The sequence below is a fragment of the Saimiri boliviensis genome, chromosome 13 (assembly GCF_048565385.1).
Source record: "Saimiri boliviensis isolate mSaiBol1 chromosome 13, mSaiBol1.pri, whole genome shotgun sequence".
Lineage (NCBI taxonomy): Eukaryota > Metazoa > Chordata > Mammalia > Primates > Cebidae > Saimiri > Saimiri boliviensis.
Window position 1 is genome coordinate 69,819,188 of NC_133461.1, and position 21,310 is coordinate 69,840,497.

The window sequence follows — 21,310 nt, forward strand, 5'->3', positions numbered from 1 at the left end:
AACGTCAAGGACTCCGTCTGGAGTGCTTTGACTCTAACTCTGAAGTGTAAACAGGCCATCTTATAAACTCATTGCCATTTAACAGATTTGGATTATAATCAGGGGTTTGCTGTAACTTGCATTTTTGACTGTTTTATTCTCACCCAGGGAGTGTCCGAGTGCCCGAAGAGTTGAAGCTTCCTCATGCCTGCTGTGTTGGGATCGCTTCCCAGACCCTCCTCAGTGTGCTCAACCCAACGGACCGCTGGCTGCAAGTCAGCATTGGGGTCCTCAGCGTTTGTGTTAATGGTGAAAAGGTAGTTTTCGGTGTCTTTCTCATTTAACCTAACAGTTGCATTGTGATTAGGTGCTTGATTTCCCCTGACACAGTCATTGCCATGGCATCTTTTTCTCAGGCCCCTTTTGTTGTAGTGCTTATAGAGTGTAGAGTGAAACACTGTGTGTTTTGCATTTTCCATCATTTATTAGTATTTATATTTTATTGTTAGTTATTTGTAAAATCCTATAAATTTGCTTTTAGTGTTATTTAAATCATTAAAAGCGCTGAGTTTCTGGTTGCTACTTGTTAGTTTTTTTAAAGGCGATTGAATATAAGGTAACTACGATTTATTTAAAAAAAAGGAAAGCAGTTACTCTTGGAACTTTTGGCTTCATTTGGCAAGGGGAGTCTTTTTGACTCATTTATCTGATGATTTTCGTACATGAGCTTTTGAAATACCTGGAAATGCAGTTTTAATATGAATTCCTGTGACAGAGGTCTCTTACGTAATCAACTACAGCTGCTATAATTCTAGACTCTAAATCTTCTCTCCTGGTTACAGTGACCATTCAAATGTCAATGAATCGGGAGGGGGTATATATATGGTCAGCTGCTGTTTTGAAATATCCCACTTTTACTACTGTTGCTTGCCAACCAGCATTGGTGGTTGTGTTTCCTCTTCCCTCGTGCCTCTTAGTGGCCATTGTTTGCCTGGTAAAATAAGATTGCCTCCCCACAATCTTGGCTTTTCCTTTCTTGGCTTTTCCCCTCTACTTCAAGTCCTCAGGTTAAATGAAAAGCAGATGATTGAAGGAGAGGGTTGAGGGTGGAAGGTGGGCTGTGAAGACTTTCTAGGGGCATCTTAGAGTCTGTGAATGAAGCAGTGTTGTCTTTGGAAGTGGGGAGTAGAAAAGATCCCCATCAACAGTGAGGAGGGAGGACAGCTGGAGTTGTCACTGCAGTTTAGGTGGTGTCAGGGCTGTGGGACCGCAGCGATTAGCCTGACTCTTCCCCGCCACCGCCCATTCGGTGTTGTGTGTCCTAGAGAGATTTACAGGGCTATCAAAGAGTGACCCTTGTCAGTGCCCTTTTTAAGACAACTGAGGGTATAGGTCAATGTGTCTGCTTGGAGATGGACTGGGGAGACAGCCTTGGTGCAGCAAGAACATTCAACTCATGAAGCATTTGACTCATTGACTCATGGTACTTTAGAGACCATGAATGACAAGGTTTTGACATTTTTGAGGAGATAATGTCTAAATTTGGCAGTTTGAGTGATTAGGAAAAAGGAATCTTAAACTAGGTAATTCTACTTGATTTTCAGTGTGAAGCCATTAATAACGAACTTTGTGGCTCTTGTTTGAAGGTGGATCTTTCAACACATCGTTGTTTAGTTTTCAAGAATAAAGTCATCATAAGACCTCATGCCACAGAAGAGATAAAAGTGCTTTTTATACCATCCGGTCCTGGGGTTTTCAGATGCACATTCAGTGTTGCTTCTTGGCCATGTTCAACAGATGCTGAGACCATCGTACAGGCGGAAGCTTTGGCCAGCACCGTCATTCTCACTGCTATTGCCGAAAGTCCTGTTATCGAGGTATCTGTTTGTAAATGAGTCATTGTCATACCTGGCATTTTAAAGAAGACTGTTTAACCTTAGAAGTAAAATTTGGGGAAAAGAAATTTGTGAACAAAAGTGCTACAAAAGTAGTTTCGAGCTAAACTTTGGTTCTCAATGTCTTCTTATTCTAAAATTTAAAATTATTTTTAGTTTTTCAGAAACACAAGTATACTTGCTAAGATGTCTATAAAGCAGAGTATAAGGTTAAACACTATTTTCCAACTGATTTCCATTGTATAATTAGATGTGCACTTAGCAACATGCCAGTGGTTCATATTCTTTTTATATTTCTGCACCTGGAGATTATTTGCTGGCTAGAAAAGTTTCCCTTCTCCAGTCTCCTATTTTCTGGAAGCCAAAGAAATTAGGTCTAGCCAAGTTGGGATAATAAGTGGTCATTGGATTATATGCTCATTTAGGATGACAGCTCTCAACCCTGGCTGCACATTGGAATGATATTGGGGGCTTTTAAATGTACCCCAATACCTGAGTCCCACATAGACTGACTAAATCAGAGTGAGGGAGTGGGTGGCTGCCTCTCGGTAATTTTTAAATCTTCTCAGATGATTACAAATCATAGCCTTAGTTAACAACCACCGCTTTACAAGAGCTATCTCCTCTTAGTTGATAGTGAAGTCAGAACTAACATACTGAATGAAATTAAGGAATGTGGGAGGGAGAGATGGGAGGGTGCAGAACAGCGGAAAAGCAGAACAGGTCTTGATACAGTCATGGGTCGCTTAACAACAGGGATATGCCCTGAGAAATGTGTCCTTAGGCAATTTTGTCATTGTGTGAATATCACAGAGTGTACGTACACCAACCTAGATGACACAGCCTTCTACACACCTAGACTACATGGAAAAGTCCATTGTTCCTAGGCTATGCACCATTGTTCCCATACAGCTTGTTACTGTACTTAATACTGTAGGCAGCTGTAACACAATGGTAAGTATTTCTATATCTAAACAGAAACGGTACAGAAAAAATACATTATAAAAGATTTTAAAATGGTACATCTTGTAGGGCACTTAAGAGAGGACTAGGAGTTGCTCTCGGTAAGTCAGTGATGAATGAATGTAGAGGCCTAGGACATTAGTGTACACTCTTGTAGGTATTATAAACACTGTACATTTAGGCTACACCAAATTCATAAAATTATAATTATACTATGATGTTATGATGGCTATATCACTAGGTGTTATTAATTTTCCATCTCCATTATAATCTTATGGGACCGCTGTCTTGTATACAGTCCATCATTGACCAAAATATCATTATGTAGGATGTGACTTTAATTAAAAGTTAGTTGATTTCAGCTGGGCACTGGCACACATCTGTCAAGGTGTGTAGATTGCTTGAGCCCAGTAGTTCGAGACCAGCCTGGGCAACATAGTGAGACTCTGTCTCTACACAAAATTTTAAAAATTAGCTGGGTGTAGTGGTGCATGCTTGTGATGCCAACTCCTCAAGAAGCTAAGGTGGGAGGATCACGTGAACTCAGGAGTTTGAGACTATTGTAAGCTGTAATCACACCAGTGCACTCCAGCCTGGGTAACAGAGCAAGACCCAGTCTCAAAAGAAAAAAAATTATTTGATTTCCAAATATGTGAATTGAATTTAACATATTTAGCTAACCACACTTAACAGGTATACTGATGTCCTCCTAAAGTTAGTTAGTTTTTTCAAGCCAGGTGCAGTGGCTCATGCCTGTAATCCCAACACTTTAGGAGGCCAAGGTGGGTGGATCACCTGAGTAATCTCAGGAGTTTGAGACAAGCCTGACAACATGGCGAAACCCCGTCTCTACTAAAAATACAAAACTTAGTCGGGCTTGATAGTGCATGCCTGTAATCCCAGCTACTCAGGAGGCTGAGGCGGAAGAATTGCTTGAACCCGAGAGGCAGAGTTTACAGTGAGCTGAGATCACGCTATTGCACTCTAGCCTGGATGACAGAGCAAGGCTCTGTCTCAAAAAAAATAAAGTTAATTAGTTGTTTTATTCCACAATGCTGTAACTGTGACTTGCAATTTAGAGGTGGGTGTTCGGGATGAAGGACAGGGCAGCTACTCTGGGAGACTGGTGAGAATCACAGGGTTTTCCTCATAGTACACGTTCTTCAGGGGAATGCTTAGTAACCTAACTCAACAACTTTATTTTCTTATGGGTGTGGAGGAGGAAATCAATTGTAAATGTTCTCATAAACTTTTTTCACGCTTTAGTGTTCCTGTACCCTTATGTTGTTATCTGCACATATTATAAACTTTTAGTAATCTTTTCCTTTTTGCATAAGTGCCATTTTATATATTTCTCAGTCAGCTCTGCTCTGCTTGCCCTTCTCTAGGTCAGGGTTTTTCAGCATTAACACTATTGGTATTTTGGGCTGGAAAATTCTTTGAGGGTGGAGAGGGCTGTCTCGTGCAGTGTAGGATGTTTAGCAATGTCCCTGGCCTCTACTCACTGGATATCAGTAATACCCCTTACCCCACTGTGATAACCATAACATCTCCAAATATGGTCAAGCCACCCCCGGTAGGAAACACTGAGAACCGGTGCTATTAACTTCCTGCATTTCAATGCATTCTACTATACTAGGCTGTTCAGCCTGCCTTTAAAGCTGCTTACCTTTCTGTAGCAGACATGATAAATCACCTCTATGCAATATTTGGCACTGCTGTGTCTCAAGTGGCTCACATATATCAATGGTGTTTGGTAGTGGAAGGCAGTGGTTCTCTACTAAAATGCTCGTTGGAATCACCTGATGAATTTCAAAAGCTACTGATGTATGTGTCTGAGCTTTGAGTCCAACAAACAGACAAATTTGGGAACCACTGGTGTAGGGAATAGTTCAGTGTTGTTCAGGCCAGTTAAAGCTGCCTTCTTGGAGGAGTGGAACTAGAGGAATTAGGCCCTGATGGCTCAGCAGGATTTGATTACAGAACAACATTCCATATGAGAGAGTGTTCAGGAATTATACAAAGGCCATATGCATAGAAACTGTAAATTACTTTCTCAACCTGAGAAGGGGTCTCCCAGCTACATAATGCAAATGTTACAGTTTAAAGTATATGTACCTTTATTTTGGCTAGATATTGCCAATTTGCTCTCTAACTTACATTTGGAGAAGAAATTTATGCAATACTATTATTGCTAATGTTTGATATTGTTAGATTTTTTTAGAAATATCATTCTAGAGTGCTATGGAATTTTTTAAATTCTTAATTTTTCTTTAAAATATTTTTGTGGGTACCTAAATAAGTATATATTTATGGGGTACATGAGATGTTTTGATGCAGACATGCAGTGTGATATAAGTACATCATGGAGAATAGGTTATCCCCTTAAGTATTTATCCTTTGTGTTACAAATCATACAGTGACATTCTTCAAGTTATTTTAAAATATACAATTATCATTGGCTATAGTCATCCTATTGTGCTATCAAATAGTAGGTCTTAATTCATTCTATTTGTTTTGTACTCATTAACCATCCCCACCTCACTCCTAACCCCTACCCTTCTGAGCCTTTGGTAATCATCTTTCTGTTCCATAAGTTCAATTGATTTGATTTTTAGAACCCACAAATAAGTGAGAACATGTGATATTTGTCTTTCTGTGCCTGGCTTATTTAACTTAATATAATGATCTCTACTTCCATTCATGTTGTTGCAAATGACTGGATCTCATTCTTCTTATGGGTGAATCGTACTCTGTTGTGTGTATGTACCATATTTTCTTTATCCATTCATCTGTTGATGAGCATTTAGATTGCTTCCATATCTTAGCTATTGTAAACAGTGCTGCAGCAAACATAGGAGTGCACATATTTCTGATATACTATTTCCTTCTGGAATTAGTATATCAGCAGTGGAATAGTTGGATCACATAGTAGCTCAGTTTTTAGTTTCTTGAGGATTCCAGCAGTGGAATAGTTGGATCACATAGTAGCTCAGTTTTTAGTTTCTTGAGGAACCTCCAAACTGTTCTCCATAGTGGTTGTACTAATTCACTTTCTCACCAACAGTGTATGAGGGTTCCCTTTTCTTCACATCCTCAACCAGCGTTTGTTACTGCCCATCTTTTGGATATAAGCCATTTTAACTGGGGTAAGATGATATTTCATTGTAGTTTTGATTTGCATTTCTCTGTTGATCAGTGATGTTGAGGACTTTTTTCATATGCCCATGTGCCATTTGTATGTCTTCTTTGAGAAATGTCTATTCAAATCTTTGCACAGTTTTTGATTGGATTATTAGATTTTTTTTCCTATAGAGTTGTTTGAGCCACTCATATATTCTGGTTATTAATTCCTTGTCAGATGGGTAGTTGCAAATATTTTTCCCATTCTGTGGCTTGTCTCTTTACTTTGTTGATTGCATCCTTTGTTGTGTAGAAGCTTTTTAACTTGATGTAATCCCATTTGTCTGTGTTTGCTTTGGTTGCCTTTGCTTGTGGGGTATTGCTTAAGAAGTCTTTGCCCATACCAATGTCCTGGATATTTTCCCCAATGTTTGTTTTTTTAATTTTAATTTTTTAAAATTTATTTTATTTTTTATTTTTATTTTTCCCAATATTTTCTTATAGTAGTTTCATGGTTTGAGCTCTTGGGTTTAAGTTTTTAATCCATTTTTGATTTGATTTTTGTGTATGGCAAGAGACAGGAGTCTAGGTTCACTCTTCTGCATATGGATATCCAATTTTCACAGCACCATTTATTGAAGAGATAGTCTTTTCCCAAGTGTATGTTCTTGGCACCTTTGTGAAAAATGAGTTCACTGTACATGTGTGGATTTGTTTCTGGGTTCTCTATTCTATACCTTTGGTCTGTGTGTGTGTTTTATGCCAGTACGATGCTGTTTTGGTTACTGTGGCTCTGTAGTATAATTTGAAGTTATGTAATGTGATTCCTCCAGTTTTATTATTTTTGCTTGGGATAGCTTGGCTATTTCAGATCTTTTGTGGTTCCATATACATTTTAGGATTTTTTTTTTTCTGTTTCTGTGAAGTACATTTTAACAGTGTTGATTTTTTTCAATCCATAAACATGGAATTTTTTTTTTTTTTTTTTCTGTTTTGTTTTGAGACAGAGTCTTGCTCCGTTGCCCAGGCTGGGTGCAATGGTGCAATCTCGGTTAACTGCCACCTCCACCTCTTGGGTTCAAGTGATTCTCCTGCCTCAGCCTCCCAAGTGGCTTGGATTTTAGGCACCTACCACCACGCCCAGCTAGTTTTTGTAGTTTTAGTAGAGACAGGCTTTTACCATGTTGTCCAGACTGCTCTCAAACTCCTGATCTCAGGTGATTCACCTGCCTCAGCCTCCCAAAGTGCTGGGATTATACGTGTGAGCCACCGTGTTTTTCTATTTTGTGTGTGTGTCCTCTTCAATTTCCTTCATCAGTGTTGTATAGTTTTCATCATAGAGGACTTTCACTTCTTTGATTAATCCCTAGGTATTTAATTTTATGTGTGGCTATTGTAAGTGGGATTACTTTTAAAATGTATTTTTCACATAATTTGTTTTTGCTATATAGAAATGCTACTGACTTTTATATGTTGATTTTGTATCCTGCAACTTTACTGAAATATTTAATCAGTTCTAGCAGTTTTCTTTTTTAAACATGATCACTTACTTTAATAACAATATATATACCATGTTATCTACCATAGGATATAAAATCAGGTTAGACAAGATAATTTCCCAAGTGTAGTATCATTCTGTAGTACATAAAAGTTCATGTATGTTGTCTGGCCAAAGCAACTTGCTCAGAAGTCATTAATCAATTCCATTATAGGTGATTTGTTTAATGTTTACAATTTTTATGGAGAAAACACACATTTAAAAAGTGTTCATTTTTTGCATGAGTGCTTAAAATACATATTTCTATTTAAAGACAACATTTAAAAATTATTCTAATATAACAGCAGCAAAAATACAAGTCTGTAGTTACAGAAGAACTAAACTAGAATCTATTAAGTTATGCTCATGTTTACAATTGTGATTCTTTAATAAATGCTGTTACTATGTAGCTCTATTGTAAGCTTTCAAGAATTGGTTTAAACACACACATATAGATACTGTCAGTTGTGGAAGGCTTTACAAATTATATTCCATGCACTTTTTGGACAGAGTTCTAAAAGAGCCAGCGAGTCCCTAAGATAGGCAGAAAAAAGATAAATTAACTGAGGCAAATAGGACTCTTATTCCAAAACCTGAGATTTTGCAACAAACAGGGAGTACTTCAGGGTTGACCTGCTATCTTCTTTAGAACTAATTTCATCACATAGTTTAAGAAGCTGGACATTTCAACACCATTAAGTGCATTTAGGTAACGTGTTTCTTTTATGTTAACTTGACTTCCTTGAATGGCCCAGTTAGTAAACTAGTCACTAGTAATTCAGTCACCAGGCAAATCAAGCCTGCAAGAAAGGAAGCCAGTATTCAAAATGCCATGTTACCATGTGAACCCCCTCAAATAGCTTATTTTCAGCATTAATTTGTATAACTTCAGTAATGAGATGACTAAAGCAAACTCTTCCAACAAGATGAAAACAGCATCTCATTTAGATGCTCATCTTTTCCTTCTACGTTACCTTTGATTAAACAGTTTTTACAATCCCAACATTAACATCATTAACAGATTTATCAAGCTATTTATACATCATTTTGCTCACAATTGCTTCATGAATCTCTTGCTTTTCCCTCTGTGACGGACTCTGTTATCTACATTTAAAGTGAACTTATTTCATAGTTTATTTCGTGTTTCTAGTTCTTGGGTTACTAATGCCTCTGCTGGTTACTTTTGCTGAGTCTTCCTGATTTTCTTCCAGTAGATCATAATTTTTTGATATTTAAAATTTTTAAATGTGAGTTCACATTCATTGAAGCTGCTTTTTACTTTAGGAAACCCATGATGTATCCTAGTCTTTGGAGGTGTCCCTAGAGAGTACTTTTGCAGAAGTGCTGGAGATGTTGAAAGCCTTTGTGATTGTTTTTTTTTAGCTTGGGGCTCTCATGTCCAGTGTGACCTAGGCCTAGGTTTTCATGTTCTTGCAAGTAATCTTCTATGCTACTCATCTCTGGACAGGTTCCTTGTTAACTCCATAGACATTTGAGCAATTTTTTTCAGTTCCCTTTTCATTTTATTCCTTTGAGTTTCTGGGCTTTATGCACATATTTCAAATGCCATTCCAGCCTGGCCCTGCTCACAACAAGCTTGAAGTCACATCTTTTCTTCTTTGGTTCTCTGGAATGTATTAAAGCTCTACCACCTTGAGGGCAAATCTGGAACCCAGACCTTCCTGGGGCACCATGGAAGTCAACTCCCACTTGCCGGTCTGCCTTTGTTTTCTACTTGCTTTGTCTTTGGCTAGAGCAAAACAAAATACATGCGTGTGTGTGTGTGTGTGTGCGCGCGCATATAGTATAGTTAGCCCTCTGTATGTGTGGGTTCTACATTCTTGTGTTCTACCAATCTTGGTTCAAAATAATTCAGAATAAAAAAAGGGCAGTATTGAACATGTATAGGCATTTTTTTCTTGTCATTGTTCTCTAACAATAAAGTATAACAGCTATTTACATAGCATTTACATTGTATTAGGTACTATAAGTAATCTAGAGATGATTCAAAATATATAGGAGGATGTGCCTGGGTTATATGCAAATACATTTCATATTGGGGACATCCATGGATTTTTACATCTGGCAGGGGTTCTGTACTGTCAGACATTTCCACGTGTGGGTTTGTGAGGAGTCTGAGTTAGGTTGGCTTCCCGCATTTAGGGAAGTGAATCTGTCATGATCGTAGGCACTTGTTTTCAATTTTTTTTTTTTTTTTGAGACGGAGTTTCGCTCTTGTTACCCAGGCTGGAGTGCAATGGCGCGATCTCGGCTCACCGCAACCTCCGCCTCCCGGGCTCAGGCAATTCTCCTGCCTCAGCCTCCTAAGTAGCTGGGATTACAGGCACACGCCACCACGCCCAGCTAGTTTTTTGTATTTTTAGTAGAGACGGGGTTTCACCATGTTGACCAGGATGGCCTCGATCTCTCGACCTCGTGATCCACCCGCCTCGGCCTCCCAAAGTGCTGGGATTACAGGCTTGAGCCACCGCGCCCGGCCTGTTTTCAATTTTTGATATGTCTGTTTTGATACCATTTTAACATTTGCAGATTAAATCTGAAAATGCCAAGATATTCATGATATCTTTGAAGGATATTGAGAAATCATTATTCTAATAATAGAACTCATTGAAAAGGGGTCTATAATTTAATAAAATTACCAGTTCATCTTAAGATAAAGTGTTTCCGAAGTAACAGCAGCTTAATTCTATAGTATCTTTGGGTACGTAGACTACCTCAGAAGAAGAATTTAACATTTATTTTTGTAGAAAATAAGTAATTGTTAAATAGCCTGGGAAAATGTAGGTAAGTTTTACTTAATGCTGACTCATAATTTGTGGCTAGAAATGACAGTGATATGAACATACGTGTTGTGCTATTTATTAATAGATTGCTTTTCATAAATCCCTTTTTTGTTAATTAGGTAGAAACAGAAAAGAAAAATGTTCTTGATTTTGGTGACTTGACTTATGGAGGCTGGAAAGCCCTACCACTAAAATTAATAAACCGGACGCATGCCACTGTGCCAATTAGACTGATTATTAATGCTGTAAGTATGACATATAGTAAGGAACTGTTTCCAGAATGCACTGATCTTACAAAGGTACATTTATTTAAAGGATTTTGTTAACAAAGTTAGCATTACACTGTTGGCTTTACTGAACTGATTCTTGTATTTCTGAACAGAATGCCATAGCCTGGCGCTGTTTCACGTTTTCCAAGGAACCTGTCCGAGTGCCTGCAGAAGTTGCTTCTTGTGCTGATGTGGTCACTCGGCTAGCAGGCCCTTCTGTGGTCAACTGTATGATGCCTGCTAGTTATGATGGACAGGTAGGAGAGAACTGGCTTAGAATTAAAGAGGAAATTAAGCTTCTAAACTGCTTTTCTTTCATTAAGATTTTAATCTTAATACCAGTTTACGTTAAGACAGATTTTTCTTTTAATTTTATAGGATCCAGAATTTCTGATGATTTGGGTTCTTTTCCATACTCCAAAGAAACAGATCAGCTCTTCAGGTATCATGTTTACCTTTTGTAGGAATTGCCTTACTCTGTAGCTAAAGAAACTACAAATTTGAGACTTATTTCCTTTGTCAATAAATGTCAATACTTTGAAATTTGTCAAGTATTGTAGGCTGTTTTGAAAATGAGGCAGATGGCATGCTATTTTGGATCAATCTAAGTGTGGCAGGATTTTCAGTGCAGGCAGCACTAAAAACCCTTTTGGAATATTTTGTGTTGATTTATCTTATCACATTTACCAGGTGGATGTTTTCTTTCTTTTTCCACCTTTCTCTTCACTCATTTCTATTCTTTTAACTCTTTAAAAAAAATTCTTGCCTAAATTTTCTTACTGCCCCTAAGGGCACTGTGTGGGACTGCTGATGGCATTTAGAATTAAATAACTCTGTTCTCTGAGCTAAAAGAATGAACTTTTTTAGAGATTCTGGACTCAGCAGAAGAATTCTCAGCAAAAGTTGATATAGAAGTTGACAGCCCAAACCCTACACCAGTTCTTAGAAGTGTGAGGCTCCGAGCAAGAGCAGGAATAGCTAGGATCCACGCTCCCAGGGACTTGCAGGTAGTCTCATTCCTCCTCCCTGCCGTTTGCTTTCCTTCATGCTGCTTTCACTTTATGACAGTTTGTTGAAATGTCTGTCTTGCCCCATCCTCCAGACGATCCATTTCTTGGCCAAAGTGGCTTCCTCAACAGAGCAGCACTTACCTTTGAAAAATGCTGGGAACATTGAAGTTCATTTGGATATCAAGGTATGCACTTCTGTCAGAGTGCTATAAGATAGTCTTTCCTCAGACTGTGAGAACTCCTTGCCTTCTACAGGCTGCTGTGCTCCACCTGGCCTGTCAGAGTGTCCTGAGCATCAGATGAAAGAGTCACTGAGAGCTTTTAAAAACTGTAAAATATATGCTGTGGTGCTTTTAAGTTTAGAGTCCAGTATCTTAAATATGAGAACCAAGTTCTTAGATTAGTTACTGAAAAGCATGCATGTCATCCTTTGATTGGAGTTGGTGAAGGATGATCCACACACATTGACATCATTTCTGAGACCTGAGGATGAGTGAGAGGGAGTTAATGATCTGAAATTGGGGTTGAGGTATAAGACAAGGTTTGTTATAGAAGAGAAAGATATAATTCTTTCCAAGAGAATAGGACAAGTTGAGGCTGTGACAGATGAGGAGGGGCCAAACAACCTGTCCTAGTAAATGAGAAAGGCACATAAGGCAGGAGTGGCTGAGTGAAAGCCACATTTCTGTAAGTTGACATTCAGTTATAATTCTGTCACTATGTTTAGGTCCCAGAACAAGGAAGTCATTTTTCAGTGGATCCTAAGAATCTATTCCTTAAACCTGGAGAAGAACATGAGGTTATTGTTTCATTTACTCCAAAGGATCCTGAAGCCTGTGAGGAAAGGTAATATAAAAATGTTATAATGGGCTGGGCATAGTGACTCATGCCTGTAATCCCAGCACTTTGGGAGGCTGAGGTAAGTGGATTACCTGAAGTCAGGAGTTTGAAACCAGCTTAGGCAACATGATGAAACCCCATCTCTACTAAAGATACGAAAATTAGACAGGTGTAGTGGTATGCACCTGTAGTCCCAGCTACTCGGGAGGCTGAGGCGGGAGAATCGCTTGAACTCAGGAGGCAGAGGTTGCAGTGAGCTGAGATTATGCCACTGCCCTCCAGCCTGGGCGACAGAATGAGACTCCATCTCAAAAAAAAAAAAAAAAAAAAAGTTACAATGACAAAGTTTTACTTGTCTCTCAAAACAGCCACTTACTTAGATGTGCTTCAAAATTCCACAGCCTGAATGACAAAGTCCATATATTTCCTACCTAATAGAGATGGTATGACTCTGTTTAGTTTCCTTTTATTTAGCTTCAGATTGTCTTCTGTTTTTAACTGAAAATCTTTTAAACCAGTTGAATAGAAATGAATAAATTATTATTTTCAAGTATATTCTGACAAAAGTAAATAATAAGAGATGTTTCTGATTCACGTTTTCTCCCGAAACCGTTAGTTGACCTTGTCAGCTGTTAAGATACCTTTCCCCATTTTTTCTCCAGGCCCGTGACTTCTTAGCACCCAAATCATAAGTGAATGTCAAATTAGAGTCAGAGCACCACTGTCATGAGTACTGAGCTTGCTTGTGTAACCCTAGCTTAAAGTATACTCTCCTCTGAGACACATGTGGCTTATCCCCCTACCTGGGTTGTAGAATACTTTATCATGTGCTCAGTCTGCTCTTGTGACCTTACAGAAGAGGAGAGTCTTGCCTGTACCAGTGTGAATGCCTGTGCCTGGAATGCTTGCCCTCAACTTCCCTGGGTTGGCTCCTTCTGGGAGGCTTTCCTCTACTCTTCACAAGTGTCTCATAAATAGCATTCCTAAAACTCCGTGGCTTCTCACACCCCCTGTGCAGGTGCCATTGAGATTGTCTCTCTCCTTGTCTTTATTCTCTGCAGCACAAGCTCTAAGGGTGGAAATTTCATCATATCCTCAACACCTAGCTTGCTCTTTTGGACAATGCAAACATGTAGGAAACAGTTGCAAAAAGAAATTAAATACAGGACCTTCAACTCAGATTTCTTTCTTTCTTAGGATCTTGAAAATATTTGTGCAGCCATTTGGACCTCAGTATGAAGTAGTGTTAAAAGGTGAAGTCGTTTCTTCAGAAAATAAACCTCTGCCACTTGGACCTTGCTTAGATATTCCATCAATTTTGTCCAACAAACAATTTCTGGCTTGGGGAGGAGTCCCTCTTGGTAGAACACAGTAAGTGTCAAAGATTGACACATGGTCAGTCCACTATTTGTACATATTTTGGAGCAGACCACAAATTAATGTTTGCAGGAAAATTTTGTCATAATAGAAAACCTTCAGGCTCAATTGTGCGAAACTGGAAAAGCCTCCTAGATGGGCATGTGCCCTGATGCAGCTTTTCTTTAACATGTATTCCAGTTCTGCAAAGAGCACCTGACACATGACCAACAATATAGTTGCTGCTGAAGACTGAGTATCCGCTTAAACTCACTGCCACTCTGTATTTTTCAAAAGCCAGCTGAGAGAGATTTATGGAGAACTACATAGAGAATATGCAGTATATCCATTCTTCTAATTGATCTAAATTTCCCAGTCAGCAACCACATGGTTTTAGCAAAACCCATGGAAGTGCTTTTGATGCACCTGACTTGAGTGTCATACTTCCCAACCACAGCAAATGGAGCACTTAAGGGAGAGGGGCACCTTAGGAAATGGGAGGTAGTATTTACTGTAAAATTGTTTGGTGGTTTTGTTTTGTTTTTTGAGACTCCCTGTATTGTACAGGTTTATCTTTAAAAGGTTCTCTGAAAGAAACATCTCTCAGAAGCCTATGGCAGAAACAGTTACACTCCACTCAAGGAGTAACTGGCTTGTTCTTGTCTTTCGAACATGTTTAACTGATGATGTGACTCCATGGAAACCTAGCTTCTCCCATTCCACCTGATAACTCTGTACTTAAAAATGATAACCACAGTGCTTTACAAATTACAAAATAAATAAATGAAAATGAAAACTTTACAAAATAATGTTTCTTTCGGGTAATTCTCCCCCAGTCATTGTACCTGTGGAAGGCTTTTCCTGGAGGTGCCAATAGCCAAAGTTGTCTGTGTTTCTCTTAACACAAGGTAGATGAGACGCAGACCTCAGCTGCTGATATATTGGCTGCTGATTTTCCCCAAATTTAAGTAAAATAGAGATTTACTCATGTATTCTGTTCTCCAATAAAGACAGGATTCACATAGTTTCAACAAATGTAGTGTTTTTATCAGTCAGCTGCTATTATATGTCCATTCTTGTGCATTGCAGCTTCTTTAAAAGTAGAGTTAATTCAATATACTGTTTAAAACACTACCTTGTGCAAATGAGCCTCTTAGCTTAGGACCCCTTGTTTCCCTGAAAGCTCACTTGCATGAACTAGGTACTCAAGGTAGGTGTGGCATTGACTTAATGACTTGATGAATTTTTTCACCTGGATTTTCACTGATTAATGTTTTATGTGACAGATATTTATACACATAGTATAAATAATAAGGTCAGGTGCAGAGCTATAACTGGGTAGAAATTAAACCAAAAAACCTCTATGGTGAGTCTTGAGCCTACATATTCAGCAACGTAGAATCCAGAGACAATACTAGGATGCTGAGATGGGTTATGTAGTCAGTCCATCTCTAGACGTTGTGGTTGGTTTTATTAGGCTTAGTTTTTATGATAATAGTAATATCCATGGAGGAAAACCATATTTAAAATGTGTAATTGTTTTTAGGCTTCTGAAACTAGCTTTAAGAAATAATTCTGCATCTACAACTCAACATTTACGACTGCTTATTAAAGGACAAGATCAGGACTGCTTTCAGGTTCGTAGAGTACATGGACTCTTGTTATGTCTTCTGTTTTATCAGGGCCTGGAACACTTACATATGTAGACCCTTTTGTGTTATTTATCTCTCAAGAATTTGTGTTAATGATATGTTTTATTTGTGCTACTGCTTTGTTTTATGCAGTGACTGTCTTTAAATTTTAGCTTCAGAACACTTTTGGTTCAGAACAGCGATTGACCAGTAACTATGAGATCAGAATTCAGCCAAAAGAAGACATTATCATCTCTGTATTATTTGCACCTACTCGATTATCTTGCATGTTGGCTAGACTGGAAATCAAACAACTTGGAAATCGATCACAACCAGGTGTTAAGTTTACAGTAAGATCATTTTATTCCTTTTCCCCTCCCCTCGAGTTTATGCCATGTTATAACTGGTTGAATGTTGTAAATTATATACTTTGCTTTTTGTAAGTGAAAATATATAATTATCTAGACTTACAAGTTAAGAAGTAATATATATGCCTTGCAGAATTGGACAGTTATAGCAGCCAGTATACCAGTCTTTCTAATGCTTTTAAGCTTCATTTTAATATGGAAATTTTGAAATGTACCTAGCTTTTTAGGAACATACCTTTGGGTAAATCCGGGTGGAGCTGTTTAAGATATTAACTTTCCCATTAAGTTCTATTTTTTCAATTCAACAAAAGTACTGTCTTAGTCTATTCAGTCAGCTATAACTAAATACCACTGGGTAATTTATAATAAACAACAGAAATTTACTGCTCACAGTTCTGGAAGTTGGGAAGCCCAAGATCAGGGTGCCAGCAGATGGAGTGTCTGGTGATGGTTGCCCTCTGCCTTTTTGTGCCCACACATGGTGGGAGGGTATTAAGTCTCCAGTCTCTTTTATAAGAGTATTAAGCCCATTCACAGGGCCGGAGCCCTCATGGCTTAATCACTTCCCCAAAGGCCACACCTCTTAATACTGTCACATTGGGGACTAGGTTTCAACATGTGAATTTGGGGGGGCGACGTCGCCATTTAGACCATACCAAACATCCGTTGACTAAATTCCCTAGCCCCTGTTCCAGATGCTGGGGATACAAAGACGAGAGTTTTTATGCTTTTTAGTTGTCAGCATAATAGGTAAAAAGGATTTAAAGCCATTCGTGTAGACACATTCAGAGCAATTGGAGATGAAAGTGATAAGTCATAGAGGAAAGGAAGCAACACAAGACAGTCGGAGGAAACTCCAGTTACATGGATAGGCGTGCCTTACAACTGTACAAATGTTTGTCAGTGGGGTTGGAGCTCAAATTTTGGTTCTATATCCTATCGTTAAAGAGGGAATGTGATAAATTACAAGATTAACAATATCTAAAAGTTTTTAAAGTTAGGTATTTATTACAGTTTTATTTGACACTGGAACTTGACTTCTGTTTCCTGTGGAGTCACTTGATTGGCCCCACGAGCTGCGGTGGACAGGAGAACCCAGGGAGCCAGCCCTGTCTCTGTTACACTCACCTTGGTTTAGGCATTTCCTCTCTCATCTCATCAGCAGCTACTTGCTGTCCCAACTTGCCAATTTGATTGTGATTAACAAATAAAATGATCTGTGTTTTGAATACCATAAAGCATGATGGGACTGCAATACAAATGTATTGATTATTTCTTGCATGTTGATTGTATTCCGGGCACTACCCTCAATCACTATGTGGATGCTATGATTGAATGTGTCTCCCAAATTTCTGTATTAGAAACTTACTCTGCAATACAGCAGTGTAGGGAGATGGATCCCTTTGGGAGGTGTTGCCCTCGGGAATGGATTAATGCTGTTATAAAAAGGTTTGAGGGAAGGAGTTTGGCCCTTTTGCCCTTCTACCTTCTGCCATGCAAGGACACAGCATTTCTCCTCTCTGGAACATGCAGGATTCAAGGTGAGATCTTAGAAACAGAGAGCAGCCCTCACCAGAAACTGGCACCTGATCTTGGACTTCCAGCCTTCGGAACTGTAAAGAATGAATTTCTGTTCTTTATAAATTACCCAATCTATAGTATTCTGTTATAGCAACACAAATAGACTAAGACGGTGGATTGTCACATTTTTCTTCAAAACAACTGTCCAGGATAATACTACTCTTGTCATTCTGCACATGTGTAAACTGAGGCTGCAAGAGATGCATGGCTGTGATCATGCATCTTACTTGCTGGTCAGCGATAGAGACAAGGTTCAAATTCAGGCTGGCTGAATGCAGAGCACACGTTTATTTATTGTGTAGTCTCTAGGGTACTAATAACAACTTTATGTATTGGAGAAGTGATTCTCAGCCAGAGCTTGTGTTACCGCCAGGGGACATTGGCAGAATCTGGAGTTATTTTTGGTTTGTCATAACTGGGGACAGGACAAGAATGCTACTGGCACCAAATGGATAGAGGTGAATATCCGAGAAAGCCCAGGACAGTTCCAACCACAAATAATCATATAGCTCAACATTTCAATAGTACTAAGATTAGGAACAATAATTTCTCTTGTTTATCTGGATTTACTGGTGTGAGTCAGATTTATTTCATTTAATCATTGTTTTTTTCTTTACTTTTTTCTTTTGTGAGACAGAGTCTTACTCCATTGCCAGGCTGGAGTGCAGTGGTGGGATCTCAGCTCACTGCAACCTCCGCCTCCCAGGTTCAAGCAGTTATCCTGCCTCAGCCTTCCGAGTAGCTGGGACTACAAGCACACGCCATCACGCCCAGCTAATTTTCCTATTTTTAGTAGAGACAGGATTTCACCGTGTTGGCCAGGATGGTCTCCATATCTTGACCTCATGATCCGCCCACCTCGGCCTCACAAAATGCTGGTATTACAGGTGTGAGTCACAAGGCCAGCCAATCTTTTTTTTTTTTTTTCTTAACCTTGTTACTCAGTAGTAATCTTGTGATTTCTTAGGCTTTAAAAATACAGGCAGAATACTTACAATGAGTGTTTTCAAAGGTACCTTTTCCCCTGTTATTTGCTATTTGGTGTTATAGATAAAATTTACTTGTAAGTTTCTATGGAAAAGGAAAAATTAGAAACATTTTTGCTGTTGAAACTACCAGAGGTCACTTTGAGTGAGGGAGGATTTCTAGGAGCTTCCAATCTGAAACCCTTTTTATTTGTTTGTTTTGAGACGTGGTCTCATTCTGTCGCCCAGCCTGGAGTGCAGTGGCATGATTTCTGTACACTGCAACCTCCACTGCCTGGATTCAAGCGACTCTCCTTTCCTCAGCCTCTCAAGTAGTTGGGATTACAGGCGCCCATCATCATGCCCAGATAATTTTTGCGTTTTTGGTAGAGACAGGATTTCACCATGTTGGCTAAGTTTGTCTTGAACTCCTGACCTCAAGTGATCTGCCCCTCTCGGCTTCTCTGTGTTGGAATTACAGGCATGAGCCGCTATGCTGAGCCTGAAATGCCATTTATTTGTACTAAAAGTCAAGACAGTGCACATTGATGAGGTACCTGAAATTACTTTTTCAAAATATTATTTTGATTAAGTACATAACAATTCAGAATAAGTTATGATGGTTTCAAGTTTGCAAGGCATTCTTTGCAACCTATTTTAGTACAGATTGAGTATCCCTAATCTGAAAATTCAAAATCACAATGCTCCAAAATCAGAAACGTTTTGAATGCCAACATGATGCTTGAAGGAAATGCCCTTTGGAGCATTTTGGATTTTGGATTTTTGAATTAGGGATGTTCAACTGGTATAATGTAAATTTTCCCAAATCTCGAACGCTTCTGGTCCCAAGCACTTTGAATAAGGGATACTCAACCTGTAATTCAGAATGAAAGATAATTGTTGAAGATGTGCATTTCAAAGACTATGGAAAGTTTCCAGCAGGGTGTTTTCCTTACATTTGTCTTTATGAGGTGTATTCTGTGAAGCCTTGCTTCCTGCAAGGGTTGAGCCCTGTGGAAGCAGCAGCAGATGGATTCCAAGCCTGATTCTAGTGCTGCTTCCCCAGTTGACAGTGTGTCTGTCCTTCAAAAGTTGTTAAGAGTTCTTGTCTTTAGCATAGTCCCTTTTGCATGCTTCTCGCTGATACTGGCTGGACTGCACACTAAGAGAATTATAAATAGAGTTTTCCCCAAAAACATTTTATTATGAAAAGTTTCAGAATTACTGAGAAGTTGAAAGGCTTATACACCAAACACTCACATACACTATCACTTAGATTCTATAGTTAACATTTTGCTACATTTTGTCTCCCACATATCTAGCCATCCATCAATTCATCTTTTTTTTTTTTGAATTTTTTTAAAAATTATACTTTAAGTTCTGGGATACATGTGCAGATTTGTTACATAGGTATACACATGCCATGGTGGTTTGCTGCACCCATCAACCCATCATCAGTGTTCTCCTGCCTGTGTCCATGTGTTCTCATTGTTCACCTCTCACTTACGAGTGAGAACGTATGGTCTTTGGCTTTCTGTTCCTGTGTTAGTTTGCTGAGGATGATGGTTTCCAGCTTCATCCATGTCCCTGCAAAGGACATGAACCCCATCCCTTTTTATGGCTGCATAGTATTCCATGGTGTATATGTGCCACATTTTCTTTATCCATTCTATCATTGATGGGGCATTTGCATTGGTTCCAAGTCTTTGCTACTGTGAATAGTGCTGCAATAAACATAGGTATGCATGTGCCTTTAGAGCAGAATGATTTGTAATCCTTTGGATATATACCCAGTAATGGGATTGCTGGGACAAATGGTATTTCTGGTTCTATATCGCCACACTGTTTTCCATAATGGTTGAACTAATTTACACTCCCACCAACAGTGTAAAAGTGTTACTATTTCTCCACATCCTCTTCAGCATCTGTTGTTTCCTGACTTTTTAATGATCGCCATTCTAACTGGCGTAAGATGATACCGCATTGTAATTTTGATTTCTCTAATGACCAGTGATGAAGAGCTTTTTTTCATAATGTTTGTTGGCCACATAAATATCCTCTTTTGAGAGGTGTCTGTTCGTACCCCCAGTTGCTTTGTCCCAGGGAGATGGAAATTTTATCTATAAGCCCCTGACTGGAGCTGCTGTCTTTTTTCGGAGATGCCCTGCCCAGAGAGGAGGAACCTAGAGAGGCAGTCTGGCTACAGAGGCTTTGCCATGCTGCGGTAGGCTCCCTCCAGTTCAAACTTCCCAGCAGCTTTGTTTACACTGTGAGGGGAAAACTGCCTACTCAAGCCTCAGCAATGGCAGACGCCCCTTCCCTCACCAAGCTCGAGCGTCCCAGGATGACTTCAGACTGCTGTGCTGGCAACGAGAATTTCAAGCCAGTGTGTCTTAGCTTGCTGGGCTCCATGGGGGTGGGATCCACTGATCTAGACCTTGGCTCCCTGGCTTCAGCTCCCTTTCCAGGGGAGTGAATGGTTCCATTGCGCTCACGTTCCAAGCACCACTGGAACGCAGGGAGCCAGCCCAAATGGCTACCCAGTTCTGTGCTTGAAACCCAGGGCCCTGGTGGCATAGACACCAGAGGGACTCTCCTGGTGTGCATGTTGCGAAGACCATGGGAAAAGCCATGGTATCTGAGCCAGAGTGTACTGTTCCTCACAGCACAGTCCCTCATGGCTTCCCTTGGCTAGGGGAGGGAGTTCCCCGACCCCTTGTGTTTCCTAGGTAAGGCGACAGCCCACTCTGTTTCAGCTCACCCTCCATGGGTTGGTACCCACTGTCTAACCAGTCCCAGTGAGATGAACTGGGTACCTCAGTTGGAAATGCAGAAATCACCTGTCTTCTGCATTGATCTTCTTGGGAGCTGCAAACCACAGCTGTTTGTATTTGGTCATCTTGCCAGCCACCAGTTCATCTTTTTAATGCATTTCAAAGTAAATTGCAAGTATTAGTATATTTTAGTATATTAGTATATAAACTTCTTA

At 39.4% G+C, this 21,310-nt stretch overlaps 1 protein-coding gene across 7 annotated transcripts in view; it reads left to right on the plus strand.

Annotated features, from left to right (window-relative positions):
* Positions 1-21,310, plus strand: part of CEP192 (centrosomal protein 192) — a 135,786-nt gene that overhangs the window by 76,394 nt on the left and 38,082 nt on the right. For all 7 annotated transcript variants that reach the window (XM_074383792.1, XM_074383788.1, XM_074383791.1 and 4 more), the window contains 11 exons: positions 148-296; positions 1,626-1,856; positions 10,421-10,546; positions 10,684-10,827; positions 10,949-11,012; positions 11,438-11,577; positions 11,673-11,765; positions 12,308-12,426; positions 13,618-13,791; positions 15,323-15,413; positions 15,581-15,757. In XM_074383792.1, coding sequence (XP_074239893.1) covers positions 148-296; positions 1,626-1,856; positions 10,421-10,546; positions 10,684-10,827; positions 10,949-11,012; positions 11,438-11,577; positions 11,673-11,765; positions 12,308-12,426; positions 13,618-13,791; positions 15,323-15,413; positions 15,581-15,757 — 1,508 coding nt within the window. The remainder of the gene's footprint in view (positions 1-147; positions 297-1,625; positions 1,857-10,420; positions 10,547-10,683; positions 10,828-10,948; positions 11,013-11,437; positions 11,578-11,672; positions 11,766-12,307; positions 12,427-13,617; positions 13,792-15,322; positions 15,414-15,580; positions 15,758-21,310) is intronic.